Source organism: Emiliania huxleyi (genome assembly GCF_000372725.1).
Source record: "Emiliania huxleyi CCMP1516 unplaced genomic scaffold EMIHUscaffold_328, whole genome shotgun sequence".
Taxonomy (NCBI): Eukaryota; Haptophyta; order Isochrysidales; family Noelaerhabdaceae; genus Emiliania; species Emiliania huxleyi.
This window is the reverse complement of record NW_005199536.1, coordinates 99,996-107,679: the sequence shown is the minus strand read 5'-3', so window position 1 is coordinate 107,679 and position 7,684 is coordinate 99,996. Positions and strand designations below refer to the sequence as shown.

General features: G+C 65.4%; 2 protein-coding genes across 2 annotated transcripts; one reads left to right on the top strand and one right to left on the bottom strand.

The window, feature by feature from the left end:
- Positions 1-2,193: 2,193 nt before the first annotated feature.
- EMIHUDRAFT_241296 (hypothetical protein) lies at positions 2,194-2,724 on the bottom strand (the record flags this gene model as incomplete). Its single annotated transcript, XM_005773760.1, has 1 exon — positions 2,194-2,724. The coding sequence occupies one exon, from the start codon at positions 2,722-2,724 to the stop codon at positions 2,194-2,196; it is 531 nt and encodes a 176-aa protein (XP_005773817.1).
- Positions 2,725-5,766: 3,042 nt separating this feature from the next.
- On the top strand, positions 5,767-6,516 carry EMIHUDRAFT_241294 (hypothetical protein; the record flags this gene model as incomplete). Its single annotated transcript, XM_005773759.1, has 1 exon — positions 5,767-6,516. The coding sequence occupies one exon, from the start codon at positions 5,767-5,769 to the stop codon at positions 6,514-6,516; it is 750 nt and encodes a 249-aa protein (XP_005773816.1).
- Positions 6,517-7,684: the final 1,168 nt, after the last annotated feature.

Here is a 7,684-nt window from a genome sequence, read left to right as displayed (position 1 = left end):
TCCACTATCTCCCTCTTCTCTGCGTTATCTGCCGCCTCCCTTCGCACCGTGTACATGCATGGCCGCGTCCGCACCGCGTCCCGCACCACTTTCGAGGCGTCCTCCGTGTCGTTATCCCCGAGGTGTGCTGTCGCCACCGCGTCGGCGTAAGCGTTGCAGGCTATTCCCACGTGTGCTGGCACCCACATGAAGACCACCGCCTCTAGCTTCGATCTATAGTAAGCGATCGCCTCCAGCAGTCCGCCTCTCTCCCAGTCCCTCAGGCCTTCTGGCATCCCTTTGCGGTGCGCATTCTCAATCTGCTGCAGCGCGGGTTTGCAGTCGCATAGCACTAAGCACCGCCGCGCTCGCGCGTCGCTCGCGCTCGCCATTTTGCGTAAGTATGCGAGTATCGCGTACATCTCCGCGTCTATCGGCTCCCACATGTTCGGCAGCTTTCCTCCCCACATTCCCGCCCCAAACGCTATCCGTATCTCCCCTTCTTCACAGGGTCCGATTCCGTTGGGATCCTTTACCTGTGCGTCTCCCGGGACGCTCTTTCCGAATCGTGTCGGTCCTTCGAACACGCCGTACGCCACCCTAGGGTTCGGCACGTACTTTCCATCCTCCGCCCTTTTGTCTTCATGGTCCTTTCCTCCGTCCGTCGCCGCAAAGTGTGTGAACTGGTGTGAGACGTGCAGCGCGAGGCATGTCTGCGCTACTTTCACGTTCAAGGCTCGTCCCTTCCCCGACCGCAGCGGCTCGCTGTCTTTTCCCATCTTAATTCGCTTCCCGTTGCCGTCCGTCAGCTCTCCCCCCGTCTCAAATTCGTCGTATCGGAGCAAGAAGCGCGTTAGGGGGTCCTCCTGTAGCTCCCCTACTCTGATCGCGCTCGCCCCGTGTCCGTGCCCCACGAACAGCTCGTAGTCTTCTTTCTTCCAGTTTATGTGTCTCTGGGGCGCCCCCTCTGGGAACAACGTCTCATCCGCCCCGAGGCTCCCCTCCTGTCGCTCCCTCTCCTGTCTCTCCATCATCTTTCTCACCGCGTCCTTCGTGATCTTATTTTGCTCGGGTATCTCCTCCTCCCATGTCGCGTTGGTATCGAGGCCCGGGGTCCCCTCCAGCTTTATCACTCGATTGTCCCCGTCCTCTCTCGACCCCAGTTGCGTGCCGCTGTCTTGCGCCGGTTTCTTCCCTCCGAGGTAGAGCGTCCTGGCCTTCCCCTCCACTCGGATGTCCGTCCTGGTTCGCCCTTCTTCGAACGTGTGTTCTGTCATGTTGGGTGCGCTTGTGCACACCCCGTTAACCTCCCTGCTGTATTCAATGAATCGATCGAGCACGTCGCTCCACGACGGAGCATTACTCTCTCCATCGCACGTCTCTAGTGCTCTGTCCGCTTGCGCTGCCTCCGGCCCCGATCTACCTAGTCTTCTGCGGTGTTCTAGCCACTCTCGGAAGGACGCCGCTTGCCGTCTCGCGCCTTGCGCGTGCATTAGCTCCCGCTCCCATGTGTGGGGCATCTTATCGTGCCACACCCAGCTGTCGCTCTGCTCGCCTTCCCATTCGCAGAGGTACTCCCATCCGTGTTCGTCCTCCTCCGTGCCTCCCCCGTAGCAGGTCGGCGCCTTCCTTGCCGCCTTCACCTTCCGCACCCTATCGGGCGCCCTCCGTTCCGTCTTCTGTCCGTGTGCGCGCTCTTCTATGGCCGCCCACTTCCAGTATTGTCGCAGCTGCGCCCACTCTGGTCGCTCCAGCTGCTCCGCCAGCCTCTTGTATTCGCTATGTTCCGTCGTGTTGTCTTTGAGGCCATAGACTCGCTTCATTTGCGGCCACGTCAACACTTCCCCGGTGCCCCATTCTGACACGTCCGACCATGTCGCTATCCCGTGCTTGGCTAGGTTACGTGCAAAGTCACACGCGAGGCCTTGGTTATTCCAGCCATGACTCCTTGTCTCAAAGAGGAGCGGGCCCAGTACTCTCTTTCGGCTCTCGGTCGTTCTCCACGCCTCGGGTCTGAGCGGCCCCTTCTTGCTCTCTTCCCACCCCGCTGTCGTGACCGTCTCCACCCCACACCTCGATTTTGCCTTTAGATATGCTTCGATCATTAGTTCGTCCGAGAGCTCCCTTTCCCAGTCCCAGCTCGGCTTCCACTCCAGCGGGTTGTCACTTCGGCATCCCAGCCTCCTCAACGTGTGCGCTAGGCTGCTCTCCACGCTAGCGCTTGTCCCATTTGTGTCTCGTCGTTCCCCTGACCACATCGCTCCACAGCGGCCCCGTGACCCCTGCCGTGTGCGACCCCGCCGTGAGCCCCTCGCCGAGCCGTCCTCGCACCCACTCGTTCGTGTGGCCGCGTGTGGCGTAATAGGTCCTCCGGTCCAGTACCTCCCGCCCCCACTCTCTGTCTGCCGTCCTCCGGCGGTCCGTGTATAGGCACGGGCGTGTCCTCACCGCTCCCCGAATGACCGCTGTGGCATCCTCAATCTCGCTGGCCCCCATGTATGCCGTCGCCGCGGCGTCGGCGTAGGCGTTGCTAGCGCATCCCGCGTGGCTCGGTACCCACAGGAACGTGACGGATTCGAGCTGGGCGCGATATCTGCATATGCCCTCTAATGCACCTCCTCGATCCCACTCTCGGAGCCCCTCGAGAGAGCCTTTTCGGTACGCCGCCTCGATCTGCTGTAGCGCGGGCTTGCAGTCGCTCAAGACGAGGCACCTCCTGTCCGCCGCATCTTTCGCCGTCGCCATCTTACGCAGGTTTTCGCAGGTAAGCCAGCACCGCGTACATTTCCGCGTCTATCACCTGCCAATCGTCTGGCAGTCTGCCGCCCCACAGCCCCTGCCCAAACGCGAGCCGCAGCTCATCGTCCCCGCCTTCGAGCTGTCCAGATCCCTCGACGGGTCTCCCGAATCGGGCCGGCCCTTCGTACACCCGTCCCCATACGACACTACTGGTCGAGGCACGAACCCATCACCCACTTGTTTGGCATGTCTCTCCCTCCATCCGTCGCAGCGAGGTGCGTGAAGGGCCGCGCTGTGTGCAGCGCGAGGCATATCCTGGCCACCTCCGCGTTGAGCTCACGGCCCTCCGAGCCGAGCGGCTCTTTATCCTTGCCCATCGCGGTCGGGTAAGCGCGGGTCCTCCTGGAGTTCGGCGTCTCTTACCCACGCGCCGTGCCTCGGGGGCGAGCCCTCCATAAAATGTATAGAGCCGCGGTACAGGGCTGTTCTTCTTTTATCGGATTACCCAAAAGGTACCATGCGACTCCGCACTACTCCATGCTGCTGTTCTCTATCTCCATCTCAGAGGACGTACTTGACTCACTCACGGTGGCAGATTCATGCTGGAACTGTACCGAGGGCTTGATAAAGGCCTTGAACGCAGAGGGAGGAGTCGCGGGCGTAGGCGTTCGTCGCGGCGGCGGTCGATGTCGCGGCCGCGGCGGCGGTCGTGCTCGCGCGAGCGCGAGCGCGTGGCCCAAGGGCGAGGAGGCCGAGTACGACGACGACGACGAGGAGGCCTCGGAGCGGCGCGGCGAGCGGCGCGGCGAGGGGCGTGGTGGCGGCGGCGGCGGCGGCCGGCGCCGCCCCTTGTCCGGCGGCGGCTGCGACGATGTCGCCGTCGTCGTCGCGGCCCATCGCTTGAAGCGGCCCCCACCGCGGCGGCTCGCACCGGGGAGCCCCCCCGGTCCGCAGCCCTCGGCGGAGAACTGGTGCAGCTCGTTGGAGACGAAGGTCACCGCCAATTTCCACTTCTCCGACGACGGGTCCTTCTGGTGGATCTCCCGCGCAAACTTGTAGCACCTGCACGGGCGGCGCCGCCGTTCCTATGTCGCTACCAACGTCAGCCGGACGGGTGTTCCGCGGGCGGTTCGACCTGTGGAACCCCGGTGGGATCCGGTCGAGCCGCAGGCCCTGCGGGCTCTTCTCGGCGACGACGTTTCCGCCCACGAGCCGCAGTTTCCGCACCAGCGGGACGGCGGCAGCCATCATCGGCGGCAGCTTCGGCGTGTCCACCCGCACGATGATCTTCGTGACGCGGTTGACGCCCGGCGTGAAGGCGAACGCGACCTCCACCTCATCGGGGCCGAAGGTCGTGGCGCGCGCCGCGAGGTCTCGGTTGGCGGCGAACGTTGTGCCGCGGAAGTCGTTCTTGACGAAGTCGAGCACCAGCTTCGCGCCCTCGTTGCTGGCGCCGATGTTGAGAGAGGCGTGGAACGGGACGACGAAGGTGAGGCGAGCGCGCGTGTCGGGCTGCGGGCCAGCCCCGCCTCCTCCCGCGCCCGGCGGGGCCGCGCCCATGAGGTACCAGGGCGGCGAGCGGCGCCAGAAGAGGTCGGTGGAAGCGATCGTCTGCTCGGTGCAGAGGACGACGCTGACGTCGCTGACCTTGCAGTCGGACAGCGTGTGCTGGTTGAAGCCGCGGAGCTCGCGCACCTTGCCGAGCTCCGCGCCGTCGGCGAGCAGCTTGCCCGCCGCCTCCTTCGAGCAGTCGATTCTGACGACAGCGAAGTCGGGGTCGGGGTTGCCGAGCTTGTCGAGCTTGTTTGCGACGCGCAGCGTGGAGACGTAGGCGCACGCGACGTCGCCGAGGAGGCGCTTCGCCTCGCGCCAGTCGGGTCCGCCCGAGTCGCAGCAGCTCTGGCCGAGCAGCGCGAAGATCAGCGCGTTTGTGTTGAGCGCCGCGAGGTCGGGAGTGTCGATGCAGACGCTTCCCTTGGTGAAGTACAGGAGCAGCTCCGCCTCGGCTCCGAAGGCGAGGGACTGCAGTCCCTCGCCCGCGCCCGCGACGGAGAGGACGTCGACAACTGAGTCTCCCAACTCGAAGCCTCCGAACTCCTCCTCAAAGTTGTCCTCGGACACTCCCTATCATATGGGCGGGCTGCCCTATATGAGCTTCCACGTTTCCTCTGGCTTCTTCCTCCTCTTGCGTGGGGGTGATGGGCGAGGTTTTTGTCAGCGAGGCTGCGAAGTCGCGGGTTCGAGTCTCGGAGGTGAGGGTTCGAATCGCTGAGGCCAGCGGCGATGGGCCTGGCCGGTCTCTCTCCTTTTCTGCAGGTATCTCTGTTTTGCCAGCAGTCTGGCGACTCGCCTTTTTGGGGTCGGGCACCGCTCCCTGCTCCGGGGTGGCGGGCTTGGGCTCGATCTCGCCCTCGGCGAGCGCCATCAGCCCTCGCAGCGCGTCGGGCGTCCGCACCTGCCGCGGGCGGGCGTGTGTTCTTGAGCCTGTGCTCTGCGGGTGGAGGCCCTGTCGTAGCTCTGTCGTCTCGGCCCACCCCATCCGCGCCGGCGGTCGCCGGTTCGTGCCCGGCAGGGGAGGGGCGGGGCGCGGCGTCGGCGTCGGCGCGCGGCTGCGTCCGTACGGCCGCGGGCACGGGCACTGGCAAGGGCTCGGCTGAGAGCTGAGCGAGAGCGAGAATGAGGATCATCTGAAGCTCGAGTGCTGGCGCGTGCGCGCGGCGCGGGCGCGGGCGGCGCCGCGTCCGCACCGATCCGTCGCCGTCGACCGCGGCCGGCGTCGTGGGCGCCTGCCACGGGGCAGCTGCAGACGCTCGGCGTGGCTGATCCGAAGGTTTGAGCGTGGCTCTCTGCACTGAGGTTGGCCCGGTCGCAACGGGTGCCTCGGCCCGAAGGCTGGGCATCTCACGCCGACCGGGAACTAATACTAGGAGGCGCTGGGCCGCGGCGCGGCTGGTCTCTCGGGCTCGGGAGGCAAGGGCGGCGGCTACCGGCATCATGGCAGGACTGGACGAATTCTTTGCTAGCACAAGAGATCTCTCCGACTGCTCAATGTCGCTGCTCTGCATCTCCTTCGCCGCCGCTCCGAGCTACAGCAGCGCGGTGCCGCCTCGTGCAGGCTCAGCACTGCACGCCGCAACGGCTGGGCGCAGCCCTGCAGCAGTCGCTGTTGCCGGCCGGCGCGCGCTGCTCGACGCCGTGGCCGTCTCTGCGGCGGGATCGATTCTGGCCGGCCTTCCCTTGGCTGCGAGCGCGAGCGGCGGCGCGACGGCGGGAAAGTACACCACGATCCCGGTCGCCAAGCGCCGCTACTTTGGGCGCGTCAAGCAGGGTGTGTTTGAGTTTCTCAACATGGGCGGCGCGGTCGAGAAGGGCGACTTCAAGTCACAGCCCGTCACCGCCTTCTTTTCGCAGACAATCGTGAGCACGTCGGCAAGGCAAAAGTCGGGCTGTGCGATGTCAGACAACTGCAAGGTCAAGGAGGAGTACTCCTCGCGCTGGGAGGACCTGCAGCTCTCGATGTTTCTGCTCGGCAACGCGTTTCGGCTCGACTCGGGCAAGCCGCCCGAGAAGGTGAAGCAGGTCAAGGAGGCCAAGGCCTTCTTCTCCGAGGTGGAGAAGCTGCAGCGGGCCATGCGCCAGAACAACGCGGCTGAGGCCAAGGCGCGCTTCGCCTCGGCCACCAACGCGCTAGACGTGTACCTCAACGACGTCGAGCTGCCTCCGACAGTGGACGACGTCTACTCGAGCAAGGCGGACACTAAAGTGCCGTCGCTCTGCCAGGGCTCCTTCTGCGTCTGAGGCGCGTGAGCGCGGACCGAGGAGGCCGGCCCGCATTTATGCGAACGACACACCCGTGGTTTGGCTGGTGGCTTACTCGGTACTGGGGTGGGTTGGAGAGAGACAGACAGTCAGACACGACGAGAGGTGCTGTCTGGCGCTGCGAGCATAAAACGTGTGGCTGAAACGCGAGTATGAGGTTCCGTGCTGTAGACCAGTTGCCCGTAGGAGAGATGGTACCGGCCGGCGAGACACTCTCATCATGATCATTTCTCTCCCGGCGCGCGCCACCGGGAGTGTCACCGCGGCCGTCGCGGCCGCGCGCGGCGCGGCCCCGGCCCGCCGCGCTTGTCGGGCTCTCGGTCTCGCGCGCCAGATCGCGCCTCCCTCGCGGGTCGCTCTCGAGCGCCGTCCGTCGAGGTCTATCCCGCGAGACCTCGACCCCCTCGGCGCGGGGCGGTGAGGTCGGCGCTGCACTGTGCCCCCCACGCCACGGCGCGCGCACACGCGCGGCCGGCCCAACCCCCCCCCATGGGGTGTGTCGAGGTAAAGCCATACCGGCGCGCACGAGAGACCGATGCGCGATGGACATCTCACCCCGCCACCACCCGACAGCCGGGTACAACCTTTGTAGACTGTGTGTCCTGCCTACCCGCCCGCTGTGGTACGCCACACCGACTCCTACTCGTGCCCTACTCGTGCCCTCGCTCGCGCGCCAGCCGCTCCTCACTCGCCTTGAGCTCCTCGCCCTTGAAGTCGTGCGCGCCGGCCGCAGAGAGGACAAAGCGCGTCGCCGCGTCGCCGCCCGCCATCTTCTTGCGTGTCTCGAGCGTGAGCGACCCCGCCTAGTCGGTTTGGGGGGGAGGGAGGGGCAAGTTGCTCACCCACGCGCGCCGGGCCTTGCACACTGAATGCCGTGCCAGCCCCTGCCTGGTCGAGGGTCCCCCCCCCCCCCCCCCCCTTGCCAACACAACGTTCGGTGGGGGGGGAACTTTATCTGGTCTTTCCCCGCCAGGCGGCCCTGGAGTTGCGCTGTACCCCCCTGGCAAACTGTCTTGTGCCCGAGTCGGATCATGTATTGCTCCTTCCGAGCGGGGTTTCGGTCACCTTCCCTTCTTTCCTGGCGCGAATGTCTATTGTCCTCGAGCTTTCTCCCAGCTCCCTCCGGTTCTTCGGCCGTACTACCTCT